The 26,772-nt window shown below is 44.3% G+C and overlaps 2 protein-coding genes and 1 non-coding gene across 3 annotated transcripts; 2 read left to right on the top strand and 1 right to left on the bottom strand.

The window, feature by feature from the left end:
• The first annotated feature begins 419 nt into the window (after positions 1-419).
• C12H8orf76 (chromosome 12 C8orf76 homolog) lies at positions 420-8,509 on the top strand. Its single transcript, XM_054385590.1, has 6 exons — positions 420-533; positions 641-736; positions 3,242-3,385; positions 4,149-4,669; positions 7,142-7,274; positions 8,303-8,509. The coding sequence occupies exons 1-6, from the start codon at positions 420-422 to the stop codon at positions 8,507-8,509; spliced, it is 1,215 nt and encodes a 404-aa protein (XP_054241565.1).
• A 5,161-nt stretch (positions 8,510-13,670) lies between these two features.
• Positions 13,671-24,075, bottom strand: FAM83A (family with sequence similarity 83 member A). Its single transcript, XM_054385516.1, has 4 exons — positions 23,500-24,075; positions 20,445-20,612; positions 18,864-18,988; positions 13,671-14,217 (listed from the first exon to the last, which is right to left on the bottom strand). The coding sequence occupies exons 1-4, from the start codon at positions 24,073-24,075 to the stop codon at positions 13,671-13,673; spliced, it is 1,416 nt and encodes a 471-aa protein (XP_054241491.1).
• A 2,147-nt stretch (positions 24,076-26,222) lies between these two features.
• On the top strand, positions 26,223-26,295 carry TRNAM-CAU (transfer RNA methionine (anticodon CAU)). The gene has a single exon. It is a non-coding gene; the product is annotated as a tRNA-Met (tRNA).
• Positions 26,296-26,772: the final 477 nt, after the last annotated feature.

The raw sequence follows: 26,772 nt of genomic DNA, 5'->3' as shown, positions 1-26,772 counted from the left end.
CACCTGGGCTGCCGTGGCCCCCGTTTCCGGCCAGGCGGTGTCCCGGCCTAGCGGAGCTCCCCGTTTGGTGAGGGGCCTGCCCTACCGTAGCTGACTTTCATTTTGCAGCCCCCGTAGTGGCGGAGGATACAAAGCATTTAGGGGGCGCCTGGGCCGGCGGGAGCAGGACCTCAGGCGCGGCGGTCAGGACTACAGTTCCCGGCGGGCAGCGCGACGCAGCGCAGTCCCGTCCCTTACAGCGCCCCGCCCAAGGTGGCCGCTGCCCGCCGCGTCCCTTCAAGCCCGCGCCGCCCTTAGCTCGGTCCGCTTGGTAGCTCGCCTTCGCCGCCCTCCGCCTGCGGCGGACCTCCTTGAGCGGCGGCCCGACAGGGGACGCACTGCTGCCGTACAGCGGACACCGGCCCGAGCTGAGCGGCGGGATGGAGCCGCTGCTGGGCTGGCAGTTCGAGGACTCCCTCTTCGCCCCGAGCCGACAGCGGGGTCCGGGCGGGCAGCCCGTGTCGTCCTGCGGCGCGAAGCTCTGCGAGCCTCTCGTGAGGAGCCGGGGGCGGCGGGAGGTGGCGGGAACGGCCAGAGGGGCGGCCTGGGGGCGGCGGGGGTGGCCTCAGCATCTCCTGACTGGTTTGTGCTGTGCCCGCAGTGGTTTAGCAGCGAGGCGGCCAGCGAGGAGGGCGCCGGCGGGCTGACGGCCAGCAAGTTCCGGGCGGACTGGGCCTACCGGCAGCGGGACTTTGAGGTATTTCCAGGGCTCTCGCACGGCGTGGAGCCTGAGCTCTGTCGGTGAAAGTTAGGGCTTACAGCCTGGGGTGATTCTACAGCCTCCGGTGTGCAGTGTGTGTGTGTGTATGTGTCTATTTATATAAAAGCCTCTCAGCTCAGCCACGGCCCGGGGGTGCAGGGTCCAGGGCATGGTTACATCCTGCTTGATGGTTCCTCGTTTGTGCTGAAGGCGTGACAGCCCCACGACAGTTATGGTGACCTGGTGGAGAGCTGTCCTGATGGCTGAGCTGTGGTCAAGCCACGATGGAAGACTGTTCTGGCAGGCGCCTCCAGCCACACATCTTTCCAGTAGCCATCATGAAGTCACTGGAATGCTGCTATGCACCCAAATCAGGCTTGCACATCCAGTTTAGTAGGGAGCAGAGCTGGTCTTGGTGGCCATGGAGGTCGTGGTCAGCCAGAGTTAAGCACAAGGTTTTTCTCTTGTTTGGATAATGTCACATACCACAAAGGTTATCAGATTACTGGCAAACACCTGGCTGCTGCTCACCTTTCTCAGAGCTCTTTCTGCTTCCAGAGGAAAAGTGACTGTAACTGTCACTGTTAATTAATTGTCCCAGCACTCTGCTGCCTCCCCTTGCTTTGGACAGCTGGTTGTGCTTTTGAGGTGCGTTTATGTTCCCCTTTCTGTTCCTGCCTGCTGTAGTCCTAGACCATGCCCTGCTGCCTACTTCCTGAGCCATGTTCCTGATCATTGGTGCGCTCCTGCCTTGTAATCCTAGTTGCTGGATCTGGCTTTGTATTACCTTGTTTCCTGGTTGAAATCAGCCACTTCTGCCTTTGTTTCAGTTGTAAGAGCTTCTTTTTCCAGGCTATGGATTGCATTACAGACTCCCTGATTTCAAAGCCCTCAGACCGGCTTCTGACTCCACTCCTTTTGCCTTGCCCATTAGATCTGTGGATCTCTCTGTACCTCAGCTGGCACTGACTTAGGCTTTTTTATGTTCTTCCAGTGCTACTTCTGCATTGTCTATACCCAACAGATGCTTTCCAGTCTCAGCTGAGTTGCCCTGAAGGGGTTCATAAAAGTATGCTGAGAAGAAAGATGCCTCAGGCTGCAGTCAGACGTGGCTGCTGACCCTTAGGAAGAGCAGATTGCGTCTTGCTGTGTGCTGTGGTGCCCTCTGAGGAGAGAATGACACCCCTTCAGGTTTGCTAGCAGAACAGACTGTTGCTTCCTAACTGTTTTTTTGTTGCAGTGATCCATTTTTAAAAATGTCTAGTCCTTCGGTATTGTTGCTAACCTGGATCAATGACAGAACTAGAATTAGACTGCACATTAAATTACATATTTGAGAGCACTGACCTTAGAAATGGGGATGGAAATAAGTAAATCTGAGTAGTAATCTCTTTAATTGTGAATACTTTTTTACAGCAGTCTACGCCACTTGATAGGAAATGCCAGAGACAGCAATCATCTAAGCCATGCTCATTTTCAGGGTATGGATAACTGTAGAATCTACTTGATCCTTGCCAGGTTATGTCGCTTAGTCTCATAACAAGGTGAACAGGTGTTCTGCAACCCTGGTCTGATCCATTTTTGCCATTTGCTGCAGCACTCACTAGGCAGAGAAGAGCTCCCTCTTTTGCTTGAGAAGGAATGTGAGTTTAACACTAGGGAAGAAGAATATTTCAGCCATTTTGATAGGAAGTATTTAGAGTATGTTGCCTGGAAGCTCTTTCTGTTAGAACCATTTGAGTTTGCAAGAAATAATTAAATACTCGTCTTGAGAAACAGGAGAATGAGCACTGCTCATTAGTTGTCTGGTCTGAGCACATACACAAAGGGGAGAGGAACTAAGATTCCAGTCTTAGCTTTACTGAATACTTGATGTATTTAAATGTTAATTGGAGTCCTAGCGAGTGCTCTGAGCATTAAGCTACATGAGTATTATTCATTCTTGTCTTTTTCCTTAGCCAAATTAATATTTAATTATTTCATGGAAATTAGAACCACCCTTCAGGAACAATGGAGATGCACTTTCCTTACTGTATTCTTCAGTCTGCTGATTATTCATGTGAGATGAGATACTCAGAGACTCAAACCCTCCCATGGAGAATGTAGTGGATTTGAAACAACGTCCCCCAAATTTAGGATGAGTGCTCTGATGGTAGTAATTTGCAGCTTATGGAAAGATACCTTGTGTCACATATTGCCCAGTTTGGTGGATGATCCTTTCTAGATGAGCTTGGTGGAGGAGAGGTGAACAGTCCTGCCAGGGCTTAAACATGAGTTAAGGCTGAGGTTGCTCATCGCTGTCAAAACTCAGCTGCATAGCACTAGAGCCCTTGTCTGCTGCTAACATAAGCAGTAGCTGAGTCCAAAGATAAGAAACTCTGGATTTCAGCTCCTGAGTTCCCTTTGTGACTGTAGTTATAAAGAAAATGTATTGTCAGGCTTGCTTTTAAATTAAAATCTCTCTCTGTTTTGTTTGGCTTTTCTCTTTGTTACCCTTACTAGAAATCCCTGTGTGAATACTCCAACTGCTTACTACTCCTACCTGCCAATAACATTGCAATGAGACGAGATGTCCAAGAGGGCCAGGCTCGATGCTTATCTCATCTAGGAAGGCATGAGGAGGCTCTGGATGTTGCAGAAAAAATGGTATATAATTCAATCTTTCTTTTAGGCTTTGAACATGAAAATATTGCCAGTAGGTCTTTTATATGGACCATTTTCTGAAAAAATAATCTTCGTGTCTATAATCCTTCAGGATGTTCAGTGCTCAGAGTATTTGCTAAACAGAGGGTAACTGTCAGTGCAGATATAATCACTCTTTAGAAATCAGAACACCCTGTACCACAATGAGTTCCCTGTGCAGGGAGGCTGGTAGTCCTGGAAGGGACTAAATATCATGCTCTGCCAGGCAGAATTAATGTAATGTAATAGGAATTATAAGAAAGGGGATAAATGAGTGCTTAAATCTTTCCACTGTAAAAGTGACAGTTCAAGCCTCCCCATTATTTCCATACACTTGCTGCCAAACTGCCACCAAGAAGAGTATCTAACCACAAATTGCTTTTTTTCCCCATAAAGGAGAAGTCCAAAGGCTCTGAAGTCTGCTAGAATTGTGCTGCTGCTGTTTATTTTATATAAAAGTGGCTTACACTATAAAGGGCAGCTGTATAAAACCTTGAAGGCAAAAAAAAGCAAATTACAGAATTTGGGGCCTTTTTGTTGTTCAGGATGGGACAAGGCAACTAGAGCCTGATGGTGCATGATCTCTATCAAACTGTATCATTTAAAATTAAGAGTACAGTTTTGTACAACTTAAAAATTACCTTTAGTGATACTTACCATTATTCTTAGGCTCTGAAAGATGATTCTGTTCCACTTCTGGTTTTAATCTATTCTCTTTTGTTTCTAGAGAAACAGCGCTACTAACACAGATCACTTAACAATGGTTCTCAACCTGCAGTTTGCCATTTACCAGGGTCTGGGAAATGTAGGAAAAAAGATCATGTGTCTGCAGCAACTGATCTGCTTACATCCCTTCAACCCCTGGTACTGGAAGTTACTTGCTGAAGCTTATATGAGCCTTCTGCAGAGTTCATCGCCATTAGTCATTCCAGAAACAAAGCTAAATCCGTCTGAAGAGGTTAATGTAAGTGACAGTAGTTTCAAAACATCAGCCAGAAGGGAGATTAATTTGCAGCCTCACAGAGCAGCCAGCCAGAAAGAAGGTCCTTGGTCCAGCCTAGCTACAGAAACAAAGAGGGAGGAGAACGCAGTGGCTTGTAGCAGCAGCCAAGCTGTGAAAGAATTCCTCTGCGCTTCAGAAGAACTGGAAAGGACAGACAAAGGGGAAAGCACAGCCTCCAGGTCCTGGGAACAGAACGTGTTGAAGAAAGTTGGGATAAAGGCATGTGCCTCATTTATTAGAGCAAGGTAACTAAATGTATTCTTAGAATAATGTTAATTTCTCCCAATCAATTAAACAATTAAAGCATATCTTTCTCAGCCTTAATATTTTCAGTTTACATTTTGAATTTAAATGTCTGTTTCAGTGTTGGCAACACTAAGCTTAGAAGCAGGTTTACTTTGAGGGTGACAGAGCACTGGAACAGGCTGCCCAGAGAGGTTTTGGAGTCTCCTCTGGAGACATTCAAAGCCTGCCTAGATGCGTTCCTGTGTAACCTGAAATAGGTGAACCTACTTTAGCAGGTAGTGGACTAGATGATCTCCAGAGGTCACTTCCAACCCCAGCCATTCTATGATTCTCTCTTCCTGTTGCTTCATAGCTAAAAAGCAAAATTCACTAGCATGGTAGCTGTGAACATCCTAAATCTGAGTGGAGTATGTAAACCAGTGTCATGTCCTGTTGAGAAATAAAGCATTTTTCAGTGATGTTATTAGATTAATCTTTTCAAGTAACTGTGCAAAAGAACTTGTTCTTCAACAAATGCTCCTGTTAGAACATGGCTGTTCCCTGGTTTGATATTAGAGATGCAGCAGCAAAAGTGCCCCAAAGGGCAAAGACAGCCAGTCTTCCTTCTGCATGTGCCACCTGACTTATTTGCTTGAAGCCTCATGCTTGAGTGAAAGTGTAGTTTATAATAATATCCCAATCTGCATAATGAATGAGGTTGAAAAATGAATGCTGTGACAGTTGATTGACAGGACTGCATTAAAATGCTCTTTTCTTTTTTTCCCCTCACTTCCTAAAAGTCTTACACACAACAAAAATCCCCAAAACATAATCTTTCAAAGAGATAATTAAACTGGTTTTGTTAAAATAGTCCTGGATTTTTTTTTTCCCTCCTTCTTGCCTCTCAGTAATATATTAGTCACCAAACCTATTCAATGCCATTTTATGAACTTTCACAAATGTTTGCAGAGACCACTTTATAACTGCCCTGTTATGGCAAGCTTAAGAAATGTAAAAACGGATATGGTAGCTTTTAACGTTACTCAGGCTAAGAGTGACTTTAATTGCTGCTTGGGAGAAATTAATAATTTAGTGCTGAGATTGAATATTAAACCTACATTCATAGTAAAATAATTTGTGGTGCTTGTTTTGGTGTGTATGGTTCCACATTCAGACAGTTATAAACTCTGGGATTTCCTTTCTTGTCTACACAGTTTCACAAAGTCTTATTGTGGTTTATATTTGCAGATACAGTTGTCCAGGGTAGGCTTCTCCCTTCCCCAGGGCTTATGCATCAAATAGAGTTTCTAATATTTTCAGGTCTGTTGGATTTTAAGTGAGATGTGGATGTTGCATAAACATTTATGCAGGATGAACTGCATCTGGAAGAGGGATGTTGGTATTGCTTTTGTAGGTAATAATGTTCTGCGTTAAAGCATCATGAATAATTGATTATTCTAGTTTAGCCAAAGAAAAATTAAAATTAAGAAATAGTTTTGTTTCATTTTCACTGTGATTTCATTCTTTCTTACATTATAATGATGAGAACTTAGAAACAAAAATGCTTTGCAAATTAAAAATACTTTTCATTTTTCCTTTTCATTTCCCCATCAAAACTTTACAGAATCTACAAATGATTTGTTGGCTCAGACTTGTAAATTTTGATGTTCATAATGCTTACCTGAAAAACTTCATCTGAAATCTGAAGTCTTTTCTTCATAAAAATACAGACCTTTTTTATAATACCTGCTTAATTTAACTCTGGTAAATGTGGATTTTAAAAATGTTATTGTTCTTTATGCATAAAGCTTGAATTAAATATAGTTTCAGTTACAATATTGCTAAGTCCCAGTAGTCCCTTGGTTGAACTTAGATGTTTCCTCTGCTGACATGTTTTACAGTCCTTTTACAGTCCTGAGGAGGACTCTGGAAACTGCCTCTGCTCCCTCTGGTCACGCAGCTGGCGATGGGGTCCCTCTGTGACATGAAGCCACATTGTGAGCACAGTGTCTAACCTTCACCAGATCATGGTGGTGACTGCCTTGAACCTGAAACTGTGCTGAAAGATTTTAGAAAATATTCCAGAGTTGTCCTGTGGGAAGGCTGTTTGATATTTGCTAAAACTCCCAATTTCTAGCTTTTCACTGCTATAGGCAAAAATGGGCTGCTGTCTTGTTAGGTGTTAATAAGGATGTGGGACACCTGACGTGCTGCAGTTAGTGCTGGCAGATCCGAGCTCCACATTTAAATTGTGTGACAAATATGTGGGGAGAAAAATGTTTGCACAGGCAAACAGGGACACTTGGCCTGTCACTTCTCAAAAGTACATCTTGGTGCCTCTGTCACAGCATGAATGTACCATACCCATGGTAGACTGATATGGAAGTACACATTTCTTTGCAGTCAGGAAAAAGCTGTTTTGAAGTATTTTATTTTGATTTGGTTTAGGTTTGCTGACTTACCTTTTGCCAGCTGTGCTTTTTTCATTTCAGACTTCTACTTCAGCTTACCCAGTTGCAACAGTCATCCTTTGTACTAGAGAATAACCTAAAAGGTCAAAAAGAAGTGGATGACCAAGTGGCACAACTTGGTTTCAATGAAAACTCCGTGGTGATGATGACCAAGGTAAGAGCTTGCTTCATTGTGTGCACGCTCCCAGCTCTGTGTAGGCTGATTGCAGTACTCTAGCCAGTTCAGGCACAAAGATGTCATGTCAGCATGATGCTCTCCTGGGCCAATTAACTGTGGCAGGAAGCAAGGTAAATTAGTTGGGGTGGGTTGCCCTGGTCGTGTGTTATCTGGAACTCAGTGATACCTCTATAGTGCTGGCCTGTGTCATGCAGGTGTGTCTCTTTTCTGCTGAGATTCTCCTTTTGGGAATGCTCAGAGCTGTTGAGTTCCTCACTGGACCTGTATTTGCAGATGCATCATTGTTGTGCGTTTCTTGGGATGCAGATTTTATCTCAGGAATTCTAGGTGCCACGAAGTGAATCACAAGTGTGAAATGGTAATGGTTACTTTGATGGCCACAACTCTCCCAGAAAAAGCCAGAGGCCTGCTTTTTACATGATTTCTTTGTTCTGTTTTAAAGACTTACAAAGGCGGAGAGTAACGTTGCATGACTTTATTCATAAGGATTAAACATTTTTGGTGCTATTTTTAGAGTTTCTCGCTTTTATCTTAAGGAACAGAAGGGCACCAGTGAGATTCTAACTTTGCTGTTGATATTGCAGCCTTAAGTTAGTGAAAGCCAAGCCGTTGCTGGGTTGGCAGTCAGTCTTTTGGGATTTCATCCATAAGAGGGCAGACTATCTCAGGGTTTGGAAAGGTTGGGAGAAGATGGGAGAAGAAAACTTCCCTTCTTGCTTCCCTTGGTCCAACAACCCCCAGGAGAAGATCAGGGTGTTGGTGCAGTTGTAAAGTGAGCAAAGAACTCACAGGGGATTGTGCAGTTGTGAAGCTTGGGCTCTTGGTTCTCCCCACTGGTTTCAGAATGCAACAGGCAGACAACCTGATTGTGACTTGGAAATTTCTCAGATGGCATGTGGCTCATGTCTCAGGGACTTTTCTTTTAAAAGTCTGTTATTAATGCCATATTTTCTCTTTTCTTGCAAGTTATTTTCTTGTTTCCTATCCTCTTTCTTACTCTGCAGGTTATGGGGCAGGATCTTATACCAGAAAAACTAAAAGAGGAATTTCAGGGTGAGGTAAAATGCATAGGCCCTTCAGCACTGTCATCATTGGTAACTGCATCAGCCACAGAATTTGAAATCAAATGGTTTGGTAATGTCCAAGACGATGTATGTCACTTTGACAGACAATTCTATCCAGATACATTTCTCCCACCTTCAGTAACTTAAAAGTCTTGTTGTATTTATTCTCATATCTCCAAATGATTATGGAATTATATCTACAATAAAGCTCATATTACATTTTTTAAGAGTTGTTATGTATCTTTTAAGAATATACAAAAATCGCTGCACTTGAACTTTTAGCATTTTGTCATTGTCTTTGTTAACTGATTTGTATGCATTAAAGATAACAAGAAAGCTGGTAAAACATCAGGCTTTCAGTTCAGCTTTCAGAGGTAGCTTTGCATTGTAAGCTTCCTTGTGTTGTGTTTGAAGAGCCTGTGATTTTTTTTGAGGCCTGCGATGCTGGTGGATTGTGAGGCTTTCTTTATGATGTCTGATTTGAAAGGTTCTTGGTGTCAAATTCTATGTTGTTGCATTTTTAAAGCTATGGAATTAGCAATTTTCTTTTTTTTTTTTTTTTAAATATGTTTCTTGGTTAATTGACCTTATAGTGATTTCCTGTTCTGCAATGAATAGCTAGAAATCTTCAATATATTTATACTAAGAAATTGCCAATAAGAACAATTGTATGTGTTTCAGCGGGGGGGGGGGGGGGGGGCGGGGGGAAGTCTAAGTGATAAATATTTAACTTGGAACTAGGAGGAGATTTTCTTCCTTCAAAGCTAGGGCATAGAATTAGCTATAGTCTTGTCTTCGGTGTGCTTAGGTGAGGGAGGAGAAAAACTGTCAAGGTTGTTTATATGTACTGAGGAGTGTTTAGTCAGATCATATCCTTTGTAAAACTGAGCAAGGAAGAAGATCTTTGCTGTGAAAACTGGCAATGTTTCTGCATCATACAGCTCCTTATGTTACCCTTTCAGATGATAATGACACCACTTTGCTTTACTTTCTGAAGTATGGATGCTACATGCTTTGGGCTTCTACAGAAAAAGCCGAGATTACATTGCTTTAAATAATTTACCTTTGACACAAACGAGTTCCCTCATATTCTCTTAAACTGTGAGCCTTCATTTCTTTGTAGCTTTTTCTAACTGTGCTCTGTAATGGACGCAGCTTAAATCCTGGTGTCCTTTAGACATAATTTGCAGTGACTTGTTAATGTTTTCCCGTGTACTAGTGCGCTGAAACTTTTAAGTCAAAACTGATTGGTAATTCACCATATATAAACACACTTTGCATCTGCTACCTTTACGTGAATTTTAAAGCTTTAAGATGATGGTTAGGAACCTGTCACCGAGTCTTGGAATGGTAAAGTCCTCTGCTAAGGTAATTCTGAAACCTCCAGAAAAATGGAATATCACCTTCAGCCATGTCAAATTATCTTTGCTAGTTTGGTGACTCGATGCAGTTAAACCACATCCTGGTCAGCTTGTTACAAAAGATGATGATTTGGCAAGTATACTTGGGCAAGCATTAATGCACTCACAATGTATTACAGAATATTTGGCTCAGTCATCCGTGTGCTTTGCTAGGTGGAAAGTTTTGTGTGCATGTGTAGAGCTCTGTATTCAGATGGCAGCAAAGGGCTGCCTGAAGGGCCTGCCTGCCTGCCTGCCTGAAGGGCTGGTCATGCTTTTAAGTCTAACTGGTGCCATAAGTTTTCAGTAGAGATTGTCCATAGTGTGCTGTAAATTAATTACAATTTTGGCATCAACAGCAAAGACCTAGCCAACATGGAAAGCTTAATGCCAGAGAAGTCAGTAAGAAACTGTAACAGAGACTTCTCCCAGTTTCTTCTTAAATTTAAGGTCAAGAGTAGCCACATAAAAAGGCTGTAATTTGTTTTGTCACAGCTCTTGAGTAGGTTCAGTAGTTAAGATACCAGAACACAGCTTTTGTGGAACCAAGTCTGTATAGATATTTAGTGGGAACTTGCCAAATAATTGAGCTCCACAGTTTAGAAGCTGGAAGTAGCATTTGAGCTGTTGTAGCAGCAAATTAAATACTTACCAAACATTGTCATTTTGTGACAGATGTCGAAGTACACAGCAGCTAGCCAAGGTGATTTGGAAACTTTGGTGTGGGTGCAGATTGTTTGTCTTGAGGTTGTCTGTTAGACTGGGAACAAAATGGTTACCTTCCCACTAATTCCAGGAGTGGAGGGCAAGTGGCTGTTCTTAAGGACAGGAAGTATTTTCTCAAACATAATGAGAAAGCAAAAATGTTGGATCTTAACTACTGCAAAGAAAATAACATGAATGTTGTTCTGAATGTGTCACGTAGTTACTGTCCCAAATAACCAGTGTTCATTGCACTGGGGCTGTGAAATATTCCTTTGTCCCACTTGAGCCATCTCACCTACTTCAATGCCTCCTTTTTTGGCCTGCTCCTCACTTCTTTGTGCCACTACTAATTCCAGTTTCCTGCTTCTGATCATATCTCACAAGGGCTTTGTGTTTCCGTCTTGCAAGGCATCCTTTAGCACTAAGAGGGCTGCTATGGGGAAAGCTAACTCCATTCCAGACAGATCCAGAGAGCTTTGCATGGTCTGTCCTGGCCTCCTTGCACTTACAGAAGAAAAACCTGAAATGTAAAGATGTCTTCCAAGACATGTGCAGTAGGACTGCAGTGGTAGTTCCCTCACCTGTGCAAGTCTGCTTGCTGCTAGAGAAAAGCAGACCAAACAGTCTAAAAGTGACAAAATAACAGAATCACCTCCCTTGACCTGCTGGCATGCTTCTCTTGTTGCAGCCCATGGTCATGGTTGGCTTTCTGAGCTGCAAATGCATGTTGCCATCTCAGGACCAATATCTTATCCACTAGTACCCCCAGGTGTCTCTATGCAGGCTACTCTCAATCTCCCAGTCTATACCAATGCTGGGGGTTGCCCCAGCTTGGGTGCAGAACCTTGCACTTGGCCTTGTTGAACTTCAGGGGGTTCTATGGGCTTCCAGCCTCTGCCAGTCCTTCTTGACAGCATCCCTTCCCTCATGTGAATCACCTGCACCACTCAGCTTGGTGTCATCTGCAAACTTGCTGAAGGTAGGTTGTATGGTAGTGTTTATCTGAGCCCTTCCCTTGCTGCAGACAGATGAGGTTTGTCAGCATCTTGACATGTTCCCCTCCTCGCTGAGTGAGCATGTCTGTGAGGGCTTGTTAGGGTTTTTGGCATAACTTAATCCTGAAATTGTAAACTCTGATTGTTTTCCATCAGGACTGAAAGTCCATTAATTTGATGTTCAAGTTCAGCAGTCATCTGAACTAGCAGAAGCTGTATCCCTGATCTAGGGCTGAAATCAGCCCTTGTGAACTCGCAGTGCTCCCTCTGGGTTACTTGCTTGTCCCTTATCTACTTTTCATTAGCTGCATTCTCCAAAACTTCCATAGGCAAGCTGTCTTGCTGAGATGAAGAGAGCTCACACACAGATTTTTATGGATCACGAGCTGAGGAAATGAATGCTGCATAGGTAGTGGTCTAAAGACTTCGTCACATATGCCTCTGTGTGCCACTGCCAGTTGGACCACAGGGAACTGAGCCAAACAGAAGTAAAAATCTTACTGAGGCTGGAGGGATGTGTATGTTCAATTCTGTTCCTCCTGATTTCAGAAGTAGCAAAATGTGTTTCCTCTTCTCTGACCATATGGCTCTGACCATATGTAAGTCACTTAGCTTTTGGCAGAGAGTAAGGTGCACAAGTCAAGAGAACGAAGAAACAAAATCATTGTCAAAGAGTTGTTAATGAAAGTCTTCTCTTTTATTTGAATGTTTTCCCTATTTAATTAAGTAGAATTGTCATAAGAATGAAAATCAATTTTCCCTTCTTCCCAAGAAATTTGCAAAATGTTATGTACAAAATGTACAATTATATGCAGTAGGTTATTGTTATTCCTTTGATAACACAGGTAAAAACGTCCACACTGAAGCTACAGCAGGATGTGTCCATCCTGGAACTTTCAGAATGTTCTGTAAACTTCATCAGTGTACTTTCAAAATTATTACTCTTCCAAGGATGAGAAGTTTCCCTCACCTGAGACTTTGCTATTCCATATAATTTTCATCATCCACAGCCTAAATAATTAAACTGTATTCCTTTTTGGGTAGGTGAGAAGTCAGGCAAAATGGGCCAGACATGCAAATGTGCTCAGGTTTCTGTTTTCTGTTGGAATCAGATGAAAGATGATATAAAGCTGGTATAAAAAAAAAAATTACTGATATATCAGTAGATATTAGGCATCTAGTAACTCCTGGATTTGGATGAAAATCCTTTGTTTCCTTAATTTTATTATTCTGTTTTGCCTTCACTTAGAGAAGCCTCCTTGGTTTTCATGGATTATTTGGCAGAAAGTTTTTCTGTTTTGGTTCAAGCTTGTGAACTGCTGTAGCTCCCTCTGTAACTGTATTCAGTGGGCACTACTAACACCCCGTTTGTCTTTAAAAATTAGAAACTTTAAAGATTCTGAAATAAAGAATCATTAAATTAGCATTTAATCAAACGACCACTCAGAGGAGTTGCAACTCAGTTCTGGTGTGTTACTAGTAGGATTTTGTTTCTATATTCAGCTTCCTTTTCCAGTTTGAATCTGCACAGCTGCTCTGCAGTAAGGCAAATTTCTGGTGGGTTTGGAGGTTTGTAACAAAGGATGCTGGAGCACACCTTTGTTGCTGATGAGTGGAAGTGAGCATACAGTGGCTGCAGGAACTTTCAGTCTTGGTCCATGTCATGGCTGGTGGGCCCCTTCCTAGAAACCTTGTGAAGGTTTGCTGTGCACCTCAAGCAGACAGGTGGTAGAAACTGTGCTTCCTCCTTAGCCCTAGAAGAGTCTTAAATCAAGAGTAAGGTGCAATGACAGTTGCAGTCAGCTGCTGCTAGCATCACCTCAGTTGGGTACGCAATTAGCAGCCTTCAGTCTCCTTATGCTAGTGCATAAAAATAAATTCTTGAGTTTCCCCATTTTCAGGTGCCCAGCCATATGAAAAACCAGCCATCTAAATCTACTGCTACACAAACATGCTACCAAGGGCAGGTGACAGGCAGCAGCAGTGTTGCACTGTGGCCAGTGTTAGGTAGATGTGTTCTTCCTGGGATCATGAGGCACCCAAGGTTTACATGTTAGCAGGCTTGGCTTTTTAACTGGGGAAACAAAGCAGCAAAACAGAACAAGAGGCTTGAAACCACCCTGGGTTTGTGTTACACAGAATGTCTATATTCATCATTGCTAAACAGGTCGTCACTACGTTTACTCGCAATTCAAAACAAGGTGGTTATTATGCAAACAGATTAGCTTTGTGGAGGCATCTCCAGGGTGAGCTTAACCCTGTCCTGTTTGGTTCCTCTTGTCTAAGTCTTATAGGCCTGTAAACGTTCATGTTGTTGTACAGAACTGCAGAGTTATCAGCCACGTGCTGTGGCTGGTAGTAGTTAGCCTGGATGGCTGGCTGTGGTGGGGGTGGTGTGAAGGAGACATAGCTGTGGAAGGAATTAACTCTGTGAAGAGGTGACTGGGGACTGAAGTTGCTGCTGAATATGAGAGTTCTTGGGGTCTGCTTTGTCTTGTGGGTGCTGCCAGTTGAGAGGCTGCTGAAGGGATCAGAAAGAGTGTTAGCACTTTCCTCATTGCTGTCAGGGAGACTGTGCTGAGGGGCCCAGCTCTTGCTGAAGAGGAAGGGCAGGGTGCGTGGTGGAGACTTGGGTCCCCTCACTGGCTTGGACAGCGCATAAAGGTGTCGGAACTCTTCATCAAACAGCTCCACAACTTGACCCGTGAACTTGGAGAGGAGGTTGCGGTGAACCTGGCCACATAGCCACGTGAAGCTAGGAGGAAGACAAGGTAAGGATTAGCGTTAACATCAGCCATTAGAACTGGAGATTCCCACAGGGAAGGTGCTGAAGGCAAATGTGTTTTACTGCTGAAGCTTCTTGTCTAAACACAGGATGAAGCTGGTGCTGCAGCTGAATTTCAGGTCAGTTCACATCGGCGCTCTTCGACTTGTATCAAGCTTTGTTACTGCAGCTGCTTCTAAAACCTTCAAGAAACCTTGTAAAGTTATACAACCTCCTAAAGGGAGTGGTGAACTAGATCCACTGCGGGGCAAAGGGTCAGATACAGTACCTCAGGTTTGTGTGTCTGTTCCATGGAAAGGAGTTTAGACCTCTCTTTTGGGTCCCTGTCTTCCATGCACAGTGCTTAAATTCAGGTATTGTCGTGTCTTGTCTGCACACATGTAAATTGTACCTTCCCTGCTGAATGCCATGCCAGTTGGTAGCTCACTGACTCAAAACTGACATTAGAAAGACCAGTGAAAAATAGCCATCCTTTGTTTTTCATTTTACCATACTTCAGCATTGGTCAAGAAAAGCACATAAGCCCCCAGCCACTTTGTCACATTGCACTCCACAAAACAAAACACCACACCTGACAAATACTTTTCCACACTACAGAGAAAATACAATTGTAAATATTTCCTATACCTTCCCCCCCCCAAAAAAAAAAAAAAAAGAAAATAAAAAACAAACATTTTGCTATGAAGTAAGGAAGAAACACCACCATGTTTTTTCATTCTGGTGGGCCAGAGATGCCTCACTATACCCTATAGCTTTGAAATTATTTTTCTTTTCTGTGCTTCCCTAATCCACTTGGCAGACATAAATTTGTGCTCTTTTACAAAACCAGGAGCCAGGCTGATTGTGCTGTGCAGGCTGCCTCTTCTGAGCAGCAGCAGCAATAAAAAAAAGCATAGTTAAGAGAATGAAATGTAATTACTCCCTGAGCTGACTGAGGCGTGAGCTGTGCAACAGAGGATAGAGAGCAGTGCTGGATTTGAACCCAAGGTTATTCTGTGCTGGCAAAACTCTGCCTGGGTTATTCCTGTGTGACTTTATTAGCTGCACTGGATTTGCAGGAGGATCGCTGAGAGCTAGTTTGGCTGTAGGTGTGTGCACTTTCAGTCTTGGCATGTTTATACAAAACTTCCCTGAAACTCTGGGACTGACAGCCTGAGCTGATGCTCAGGGAATAAAGCAGAAGATTTTCATCTGCCTGTTCAGAGCATTCTTAAAGAGGGTTGGGTTTGGGGCATACAATGGTTTTACACCATTGCTTCAGGAGCAAGGGGAGGAATGAAGAAATCTCTAGTTCGATGCCACCAGGCAACCCAGCAGTACATACTGTACATCGTATGGTTGGACATGAAAATACACAGTCAGCTAGAATACTTCTCATCCACTTTGTTCAAATCGTTCTAAACATGAACAGAACCTTGGAAGTCAAGATAAACAGCACAGCAAGCTAACTCCCTGCTGTGTGGGTTACACCTGCTCTGCTAGCCTAGCTAGAACCCCTCTCCAAACCTTTGCATGTCCTTTGTCTAACTCTTACAGAGATGATAAGCCAGGAACAAATACAGAAGCACATGCAACTAGGGATATCTATGCTGAAGGTTACCAATTCATTAAAAGGTGAAGGTGTGGAGTGGCATGTGTTTTATGTGCCAGAGATATAGCTAGTTTGTAAAAGAAAATTTAGAAATAAAAATTGATTATGCTTCTAAAAGGCTCTTTAAAAATCAACAAAAGAAAAAGCTGTTGCACCCAATTTTGATAATTCACTCCCAGTAACTCATCAGTCTTACCTGGAACCCTTGTAAGCAGAGGAACTTGGATCCAATTAATAGCCATTCTCCACAGACTGATGGGAAATCAGTCAGCTGTAAAGCAACAAGGTGAGAGCTGCCTGATTTTCCACAGACATTTGTGGACTTCATGTAGCGAGTCACAGCGATTTACATTCTGCACGCTTTGCTGAAGAACAAAGCAGAACTCAAAGACAGGTTTTCACTGGCTTAATTCTAAGATGAAACTCAGTGTTTAGGGTTTAGGTTCTTTTTCGTTCCTTAGTTTTCGATTCTAAGTGCTCTTTGAGGAAAGGCTCAGTTATTTTCACTGTCTGCCCAGGAGCAGCATTTTTCTACCAGGACTCTTTGAGTGAAACACATCAGAAAGAAAAATCACAAGGAATTACTACCTAGCTTGGGGACAAAGCTGGGTCACAAATTTAGTCATTAATATTTCTCAGTTGTCTTTCCAGGACTTTGTCTCCAAACCTAAGTCCTGTTTTGGATCCTCTCATTTATGACAGTCTGACTCAAAACCCACCTCTCCTGTCCACTCTTTATTTGCACTGGACTGTTTGTTTTGTTGTTGGTTGTTTTTTTTTTTCTCCATGTACCCCAGTGTTAGATGGCTCTGAAGAGGCTGGTGGCTTTCAGAGTAGCAGCTGGGAACTGAGCTGCCCCTAAAGATCAAGGTCTATGTTTTCCACTGCCTTCATTTTGGTTTCTTTAGGAGCACTGAGTTCATGCACTACTTAACTACAAACTAATTTTTTTATTTTTTTGAAAAAAGGAATAATATCATCATAGCATGGGCTAGTGTAACACAGAGGCAGCAAAAGGAACCCCACACCATAGATATTGGCAATAAAAATTGAGAAGCAAACTGTAACTTAAAGCATGCCTGCACTTGTGCAGGCACAAGTGGAACAGCCTTCAGAAGCTTCCTAGCTTCTGCCTGCCCTATGTGGCAGGACCATGCTCATCCACACTGACCCAAGCAATGGCTTTTTAACATGGTTTTAAAAACTGCTCCAGGGCAGGAGATGCCACAGACTCAGTGGTGGTTCCCTACCTCTAACTAGTTACCAGCTTCAGCCCTGTTTGCTGTCCATTAGGTGAATACATTTTGTCCCCAAACACTCGAGTAGAAACAATGGGGCAGGGTCCCTTTTAGAGGAGTATGTCCTGAAGGACTATTTTATTTCCCACCACTGTTACAAAGTTATGCAGGGCACAGGATTTAGGTGAAATTTGCTGCTGCACTGCTTTATAGGATTAGTTTTAAGATCTGTTCAAATTTGATTTCCAGCAAATGCATTGCTGTTTGAGGCTGTTTTACTCATTGTCATTCTTATTTATCCTGTAGAGGTTGTGAATAAGGTTTAGAGACAACAGAAATCTTTCAGATTAATAAAGTGACAGCTAGCAAGCCTACAGCAATCCAATGTGCTACACCCCATGTGTATCTGCAAACTGGTGCTGAGCAAGCTGAAGTTAAATAGTGCATAGATTTGTTTCTCACCACCCTCTCTGCTTGCTTGCTGGAGAGGGGATTACAGAGTTTGACAAGGCTCTTGAGGTTAGAAGATACTGCAACAGTAATACAGAAGGACAGAAATTACTCTGCACAGGACTTTGGGGATTTTTTGTCTGTGTTTGGTTTTGGTTTTTTCTTTTGTTTGTTTTTGGGATTGGAAAGAGGAACCAAAAGGAAGTTTCTTGGCTGAAGAAAACAGATCTTGTTCTGCCCTTCACTTCTACTCTAACTGTATAAATCTGCTGTTGCATTTCTGCACATCTTTATGAGAGAGAAGAGGAGGGAAAATGAAAGAAGCAAAAAACCACAGGGCAACCAATAAGAGCAAAACAACATTGAGTGTTCACTTGTTGATGTCTGATGGTTCCTTTGGAACTGAAAACCAGATGCCTGCTTCTGTGAACAGCTGAGCTCCTGCAGCCTGCACTAATTCTACATGTTCACCTTTACCTTCATTACTATAGTTATGTAACCTTCCTGTTAGCACAGTTTTATCAAACCAGAGGCACTTATAAACTAGAATTAAGAAAAACAATCTCATTATTTTCATTAAATAGTCATCTCTTGTCTTCTTGTATCTGGATTTTCAGGATGCACTTGGTCATTTGTGAAATTTATCTTTGTAGCCATGAGGCTTAGGAACTTCATTTATTTGATGAAGAAGCATCAGAGGCTCCTGAAATTCCCTGACTAGAGGAGCTTGGATCTTAATTAAAAACCCAGTTGCTGAGATGCTACATCCTCTACCTTGAAAGAATTAAAGGTGCACAGAAGTGGAGAGTTACAGACACAGCTTCACAAGGGAAAAAAAAAGGACAAAAAAAGGAAAGATACAACAGTTGCATACACACACTGCCTGGCTGTTAATGAAACACAAGAGAAAACAGTAAGTCTCTGAAGTATTTCTGTTTTACCTTTAATCACTAAACTTGTCATATGGAGAACAAATCCTCAGATAAGCTGAGTGACATATGCTACATTAAGCGATCCCAAGTGAGATAGAAATGTATCATGTCTCATGATCACCGCATCTGAGGATCCAAACAGTGAAGAAAGCATAATATTAAAGCTATAGGTATTTCTAGTTCTGTTCCAGGACTGCAGTGGCAAAGTTGTTTATGTTAGTTTCTGAAAAATTAAATACCATGCTCTATAAAGACCTAACATCATCTATAAAGTCAGCTTCATGGATTATTGAAAAATGACACATTGGGAAATATGAGAAGTTTTTGTTTAAAAAACTTACACACACAAAATTTTCATGACTTTTTTTTGTGAAGTAATATATATTAAAAAATGGCTCATCTTACCTGTAAGAGCCAGAGAGCACATATCTCCAGTCAGAGATAAGAAATTTTTCTTGTATTTGTCCTGAAAATTTCCTGCCTGATTTGGCACAGTAAACCTCCCCAGTAACACTGCGGACTGAAATATTCTGTAAAGAAACAAAATAAAAATTTGGTGATCTTTATTTATTATTATTTATTTTAAAATCAGAAGGGAAGGAAAGGGACCTTCACCCCCCACTGCCTTTAGCTCTTCACTTCCCCTGTGTCTGTTAGGGTTTCATCATGGACTTTCCAAAGTTCTACTTGAAGGTTTGGGGCTAGAGGGAAGCTGGTTAAGTGCCAGCTGCCACAAGGTTACTTGTATCAGTGGAGACATAAACCTGCCTGTAAAGTTACACAGCTGGAGCTGAGCTGTGTGATTACAACTGATGCTACTCCAGCCAAAACAGGAATGAGACATGTCCCTAGCTGAGACCATTCTGTTAGCCACCCCAGCAACAATTTGCTCTAGCTTTAAGCTTTTGTTTGACATGGGCTATGGCACGATACAGCAGGGCAAAACCTCTGCTCTTCCAGTCCATCTGGGCCTGCAGAGGCACAGGTGCTGCTCTCTGGTGTAGCCCAGATGAGTGCTGTCCTGCAGGATCAGCTGCAAGTACACCTGAGTGCAAGTAGCTGGTCAGTTTGGCCCATGCAATGCTCTGCACTGTCCTTGTACCTGAGCAAGCGCATTCATGGCAGGCCAGGCACCCAGACCTGATTGCTCTCTGCATGCACACTTGGTAGAGTTAAGGTTTTAGTAAATGGCATTGTCAAAGCCTGTGTGTTGTAGCAGTATACCTACAATAAAGAACACAGGCTTGGGCTTCCTAAGGAGTGGGGGTTTACAGACATGCAAATACTGTTAGGAGCATTAATTTCAGTTTCTTTATACATTTAGGGTGGGATTCAGCTATTGAAACACACATGTATGGGGCACGTGAGATGCCCTCAGGTCTCCTGTCTGCTCTCCAGCTGCCATTCCAGAAGGCTGTTGCCTCTGCAGTGTCAGCCATCCCCACAAAGATGCCACAAGAGCCCTACAGCATCTCAAGCCACAGCTGAAATGGTCCCTAGGAGATTATTTTTCAGGTCAGTTCTCTCTGGCAGAGATAAAGGCAGACTAAGGTAACAGCCAGCTAAATTGGAAGCATTACCTTTAATACAGAGCTTTAATACAGAAACCACCCAGTGCAAACAAGAGTTTTGTGCACCTGCCACCCATGGCTGCCAGACCACAGCTGCTATAGAGCTATTAAACAGAAGTTGTAATGTTTGTGCTGGACAACTCTACTAGAGGATTTAAGCTTTCTTGTAAGACTTCAGGGCCCAGATTGGTTTAATCCAAGAACCTAATGGAAATGCCTTAACTTCCTATAACACCCATGGGAAAATGCAGGCATCTTCAAAGACAGTAATTAGATGTGCTAATGCTACCTCTGGAAATCTCCTGCCCCCTTTTAATTACAAGGTGAACTGACCCTAGCATAGCCATGCTTCTAGCCCAGAGTGCCTGAAGTCAGGCAGATGAATCTGAGCCTAAGAGTTTCAGAGCCTCAGTACCTTGAAGAGATCCTCAGCAATTTGCAACTTGTCACACATCTCTGAGAAGAGATTTATACTGCCATGATCAAGCAACAAGTAGACAAACACCATACGCTTGTTAGCTGCCTCCAGGAGGTCGCACAGAATCTCAGTGTCTGTGAACACGTCCATCACAATAGCTAGCACCTAGGGGGAAAAAAGCAGAGGCATTAGCAGAGTCGATTTACATAACTTAAGGTGGCCTGTTGAGGCCACTGAAATGTAGTTTGTTTTATAAAAGATACTCCAACAAACACAAATCTTCAGAGGGGTATGTGGATATTTCCTGTTTTTCTCCCTAAGTGGCTGGATCAGTACCTGATGAGACACACTGCTGCATTGTTCTGTGGTTCATATAAAGCCAGAGTAACACGCGGCATGCACTTTGGTTAAGCTCTGCTAATCATAAAACACAAGATGATCCATGAATTTGTAGGTGAGTTTTCAGCACTAGGAAATATATTGGAATGCTAGTCAGAGAACAATAAGGATGTAGCCAAAATAAGAGACCACTGCCCCTGCCAAAGAGCTGTCTGGCTGTCATACCTCACATACATTTAGCAAGAACCACCAGATGATGCTTTCCCTGTGTATGACTTACACCTGGAATGGTCCTAGCTTTAAATCTTTACTGTGGTGGTGTTGAGGTGGCAGGCTGCAGCAGCTCCATCTCCTTGGTGTTTCTTTTAATACTGATTTAGAAGCTAACTGTTTCAATGCAACCATACATCCATGTTTCCTAATTCACAACTGGCAGGACAGGGTGTAAAAGTGTCAGGACTGGGCATAAAAGCCCTGACAGCCACTTAAATGCACAGCTTCCAGTGTGGATTGAGGGAATTGCCAATGTGATATAAAACCACTTCCATACTCTAACACCTACACTCAGCATTGAGCATGGCCTCATGGAGTTGTTGGTTGTCACTGATGTCTGCTGCTGACCATGGAAGGGGTCATCTGCCTAGGGCAATTCAGCCCAGCTAATATCTCACCTTCAGAAGGTGCCTATTTCTTCACTGCCCCTTGGAACCCTTGGTAATTACACTCCCAGGTACACCAGGATATCATCCTTACTCAAAACAAACTTTACAGAAATCTCTGCAGATCTGCCTTACTAATTGCTTCCAACTTGCACCACGTCTTACTCCAAAGCCTATGTCCACATCTGCCAGCAAACTTATTCCCTTTGCCACCATAAGAAACTCCTACAAGACCAATCACACACTGCATGGCCAACATTCTGTTCAGGCAAGTCAAATTATTTGCAGTGCAGTGAGGATCCCACACCTTCCTTCCACTGGTGCTTCAGAAAGGGCCTTGCCAGTGCTAAGTGGCACAGTTATATCCAGTGTCTCACTTCTGTACTTACTGTTAACCCACATTACCTTTTTAAACAGTATAATATGCATCCAGCCTCACCACAGCTCCAGACCACTCTCTCTGGTACTGCTTTTTCACCATTCATTCCCAGTTTGTCTTTCTGCACCTGACTTTTCCCTTACTTGCAGGGAAATTTCTTTTGCCCAAATTTCATGTTATGATTCACACCTGTTCTACAAGTGTGTTAAGATTATAGAACCACTCACCAGTCTTTTGCAGTTTAATATCATCCATGAAGTCTTTATTGTTGTTTAAGTTGTTAATGGATATATCAAATACTAGGCTATGCAGGATGGATTCTTACCAGGTACTAATTAATAAATGCTGCCACTGGAAAACTGTACTCAAAAAGCAGTTGCCAAATTTATACTGTGAGTAAGAGTTGCTCCAGCACCCTCTTGTAATGTAAATTAGATGGTTAAGAAGGTCATGTGAACCATGGATTTATACTACATTTCCCACTTGATCCCCTACAATTTTTCTCTTCTTGGGACAATAAATTGGCCTGTGTTGATACTGATGCCTGTTTTGCTGTTCCAGAGACATTTCTTCTCTTGCCGTATGTTTCTGGTGCTGCCAACTTAAAATGACTGATCTCATCATTTCCCTGATATGCTGAGCACTTGCAGTCTTTGCAAGGGCACTTGCCTACACTGATTCTTCTCCCTTGCCATGACACTCAAGTGTTGTCAGCCCCAGCACTTGTTCTTGCAGGAGAATAATAAAGAGAAAGACTGTGACTCCAGTGGGCTCTGCAGCCTGTGCTGGACAGCAGGCACTGCAGCCTGGTTTTGTTCCTGACCATTCCCCTGTGAAACTGCTTGTGGCATCTTGAGTTTGTGCAAGGGGGAAAGTCCTAGACAATGGTTAACACAGCCCTCAACTGTCAAATATTATTTTTCCAGGGAAACAGGAAAGCTGCCCTAACACGACAGAGGTTTTTTGTTCCCTTCCAGCTGCTCAGCTTCTGGTTTCCCAGTGTGCAGGTAGCCTGACCTGTGCCTGGCACCTCACTGCAGCTCCCCTAACACTTTGTCTGTTGTCAGGGGCATCATCTGCACCTTTCCCACATGCCAGGTTACAAAGTCTCCATATGGAGCCCACATGGCACCTTTAGTGGTGCTAACAATGTGTGAGGGATGAAAGGTCTTATTTTTTCTGAATAATTTCCTTCTTCTGAGGATGGCTGCTGGCATACCACATGGTCTTCTCCGGGCTGCTCTTCACCCACATCTCCTAGCAGTGCCCTAAAACAAGCACTAAGGGCTCAGAACCTGCTTTACAGATGAATTCTTGTTACCAGTGCAGTGGTGTGAACAGAGCAAACATCCTGCTTGTGATGCATGAGAAGTGAGCCCAGCTGCCCTTTTTACCAGACGTTTGCTCCACTGGCTTATGGGGAGTTTAACAGAAGAAGGAATGCTTTCCTTTTTAAGTCACCAACACAAAAAGGTGTAGGTGTGAGTACAAAAAAACCAACCAAACAAAAAGTAAAAATAAAGCCCTCCTTGTGTTTAACAACGGGCTCTTTACAGCCCCTTTCTAGAGCCAAGCTACGCTGCAATGCACAGGGCTGGCTTGGATCACACACCAGATTTACCCGATCTTATTAAGAGTAGGAAGACAGCCAAGTGCAGCAATTCTGTCCCCATACCTGTGTGGTCTTGTTGATGTACCGGCGTATGATGTCTCTAATGTTGTTGTTCTTCTCTGTTTGAAAATACACAGTGGCAGTGGATTTTTCCTTTAAATAGGGCTTCTCTGCTGTAATCCAGGTGTGCAGTAGAGCTGGATCACTGCTATCAGTCATGGTGGGGAAGTAGGTTCCTGAAGGGAGTGACATGGCATCGTTCTGCTTTGGTGCAGCTGCCCCATCAGCAGCCAGGGACTCCTGTGCATAGTAGGACTCCCTGGTGTTGTCCTTGATGTACTGAGCTTCCACCGAGGAGAGGAAATCCACCTCACCCTCTTTGTTTAAGGTTTCGAGGTAAGAATCTGTCCCACCATCCAAGAAGGCGTCGGTAGCCAACCTTATGCTTTCGTTGTGGCTGAAATCTGCTTTTGTGAACTTCGAGGAGTGGTTCTTGATATCCTCCAGCCTTTTCCTTATCTTCCCCATGTGTCTGGAGTGGCTCATGGCTCTTTGTCTCAGGAGTCGATCTGCTGGGCAGGCACTCTGCATATGCAAGGCACTGGCAGTGCACTCATCCTTCTTGTTTGGAGACTGCATTCTGGCGTGAAATTACCCTGGCTGAATGAATTAGCTGTGAATAAAAATAAAGAGATCTTATTACCCCAGGCAAATTCACACTCCCTGGTTTCGTTGGTATATTTACCTTAAAAAAAACATTGCTTCTCAGGTGGTGGTGTTCTTCGGCAACGATCTGCTTCCAGATGAGACACAAGTGCGAAGCTCATTAGATTGCTTATCTGAGAGGCACCCACCTCACCCCCAGGGCATACGAAGGATTCAAGTCCAATTACCAGGGCCCTCCGATTTGGTTGTATTTCCCTTGCTGTCGCATCCTGTCAAATGTGAGTGAGGAACACACTCAAGCAGAAGCAGGTAGGCTCCCAAGCATCGTTGCACAATCTTCAAAACAGCTCGAGGCTTCTCTGTCTTCCCATAGTATTCGTTAGGGAGCAAAAACAACTCTGACGTTGAACTGGGACAGAGGCACTAGCCATGTCCATAGCTTCAACAGCAGAAAGGGTCATGGACACTTGTCTGCACCTACATGCTGCCAGGCAGGCTTCAAAATAAACTTGAACTTCGTCACTGTACCCCGCTTGTAGTATGTTGCTATTACCACGGACGATTCACTCATTTATTTCTTTAAAGCTTTGTGACTGCCACCCTATTAAAAGAAAAACACACCTTCCCAAACATCCTGAATATTATGTGGAAGGAGGGTTGTGAGCTGGCCTCAAAGCATCAGAAATACAAACACTCATCACTTGATTGTGCACATTCAAGGCTGGTTGGTTGCCTTTTTTTTTTTTTTTTTTTTTTTTTTCCAGGCTGCAGCTTCTGGAGTCACGTTGCAGCTCAGCTGCTGTGTCATTAGCAGGACTGAGGTGCGGGTTCGCAGCGGGGTGAGAGGCGCAGCGCCTCCGGGGAGCCAGGCCGACTGGTATGACTGCGCGGGGGTGAGGAGAGGCAGGGTGGGAAGGCAGCCTGCCTGAGGTACATCATAAAAATACCTGCGTGCATGCTTTTACACAGAGGCACGTGTGACATAGTTTTCTTACACAGGCTGGGTTTTGCAATTGCCCTCTGTATCTCTGTATCGAGGCACCGGTGTGCCGTGGCTCTGGAGGGGAGAGCAGGATTGAGGGACATGCCACGCTGGGCTCTGGCACGGCAGAATGGGCTGCTGAGGGCATGTCTGAACCTGGAAAGGCTCCTGGCACTCTGACCAACATGCTCAGGAGCCAAACACCTTCAAGACTGCTCAGAGTGACACAGGCCCAGCTAGCTTCCTAAGTGCTGGGTCTGTGTATATATCAGATGCTTTATAGGGGTAAAAAAAAAAAAAAGTAATTATATGTGAGGATGACATATACATATATATGGAAAGAGAAGAGGATATGAAATGGTTCCGATTTTAATCCCACTGTGATAGAGGGCAGGACACACACAGAGGGGGTGGTGGGGCTGGTCCCTGAGCTTGTGGTGCGATGTAAAAAACTATCCTGTCCCTCCCCTGACATCCGCCCGCAGCTGTCAGACGCGGCCAAAAGTCACTAATTATCTACTGACCTGTTCTGGGCAATTATGCAGAAAATGCTGCTGCCTAATTAACCTGACAGGCAAGATCGCGCCCTGTCAACGCCAATCAGGGCCTCCCTGTGCCCGGAGGGCCATCACCCCTGTCTTGGTGGGCACCTGCGCTGTCACTTCAGGTCGCACATGGGTACCCAAGTGCCCCATACGGTCACTCCAGCCCCATGTGGCCGCAGCAGGGCCCCACGCAGGTCACCCAAGGTTGTCACCAGGAGGCTTCACAATGTCGCACCAGGGAACCGCCACTGGCACCCTGGGGTCCCATATGGCCAGTCCCATGTCTCAGACCCGCTACAGAATTCCACACCGTCACTAGCTGGACCTACATGGTCACCTTGGAGCTCCACAGTCACTACAAAGCCCAAAACCATTTCCACAGGGCCTCGCACGTTAATTCCGAGGTCCGGGCGTGGAGCCGCTAGAGCAGCCGGAGCAAGGACCGTGCCATGCCGTCCCTTCCACCTCCTGCTCTCCCGTGGCGCGCGCCGAAACGGCCACCGGGCCATCAGCAGTCCCAATATAGCAGAAAACCGGCGGGCCCTGGCCCACCGGTGGCACCGAGAGCCACCGAGCAAAAGACCCATTCAGCCGCCTCGTTAGCGCAGTAGGTAGCGCGTCAGTCTCATAATCTGAAGGTCGTGAGTTCGATCCTCACACGGGGCAAAGGCGGGCAGCTCTTTTCTTCCTGCGGCCGGAGGAGCCGCTACGCCCTGCGCGCTCCGTGCCCGTGGATTCCGCGGGCAGCTCTGGATGCGCCCCACAGCGCTTTTAGCTGCGACAAACCACTCCAAAACTGCCCTCGAAACCCACGGCTTTGTCGTTGCTGTGGTAGCTTACAAAGCTGTAGTTGCAAGATCAGGGGCTGCGGCCTCTGGGTGTGGGCTTACCCAAATTATTTCAGCAAAGTGTTTTGCTGAGAAATGCCCTTTGACAGAGAACCTCTGCATCCCAGCTATCTGCAAGCCCACTTCGGCACTGGGGAACCGGGAAATGGGTCCTGCCCCTAAGGGTGGGCCGCGGAGTACACCCAGGGCAAAGGCAGGACAACGAATCCCACAGCCCCTGGCAATAGGCAGGGACAAGTAGCTGCTGTGGGGGCATGGCAGGGCGCTGGCACCTGCCTGCTGGAAACACTCTGGC

This window comes from Indicator indicator, chromosome 12, assembly GCF_027791375.1.
Source record: "Indicator indicator isolate 239-I01 chromosome 12, UM_Iind_1.1, whole genome shotgun sequence".
Lineage (NCBI taxonomy): Eukaryota > Metazoa > Chordata > Aves > Piciformes > Indicatoridae > Indicator > Indicator indicator.
Note: the sequence above shows the minus strand (reverse complement) of the source record. Positions and strands in the feature narration are given on the sequence as shown.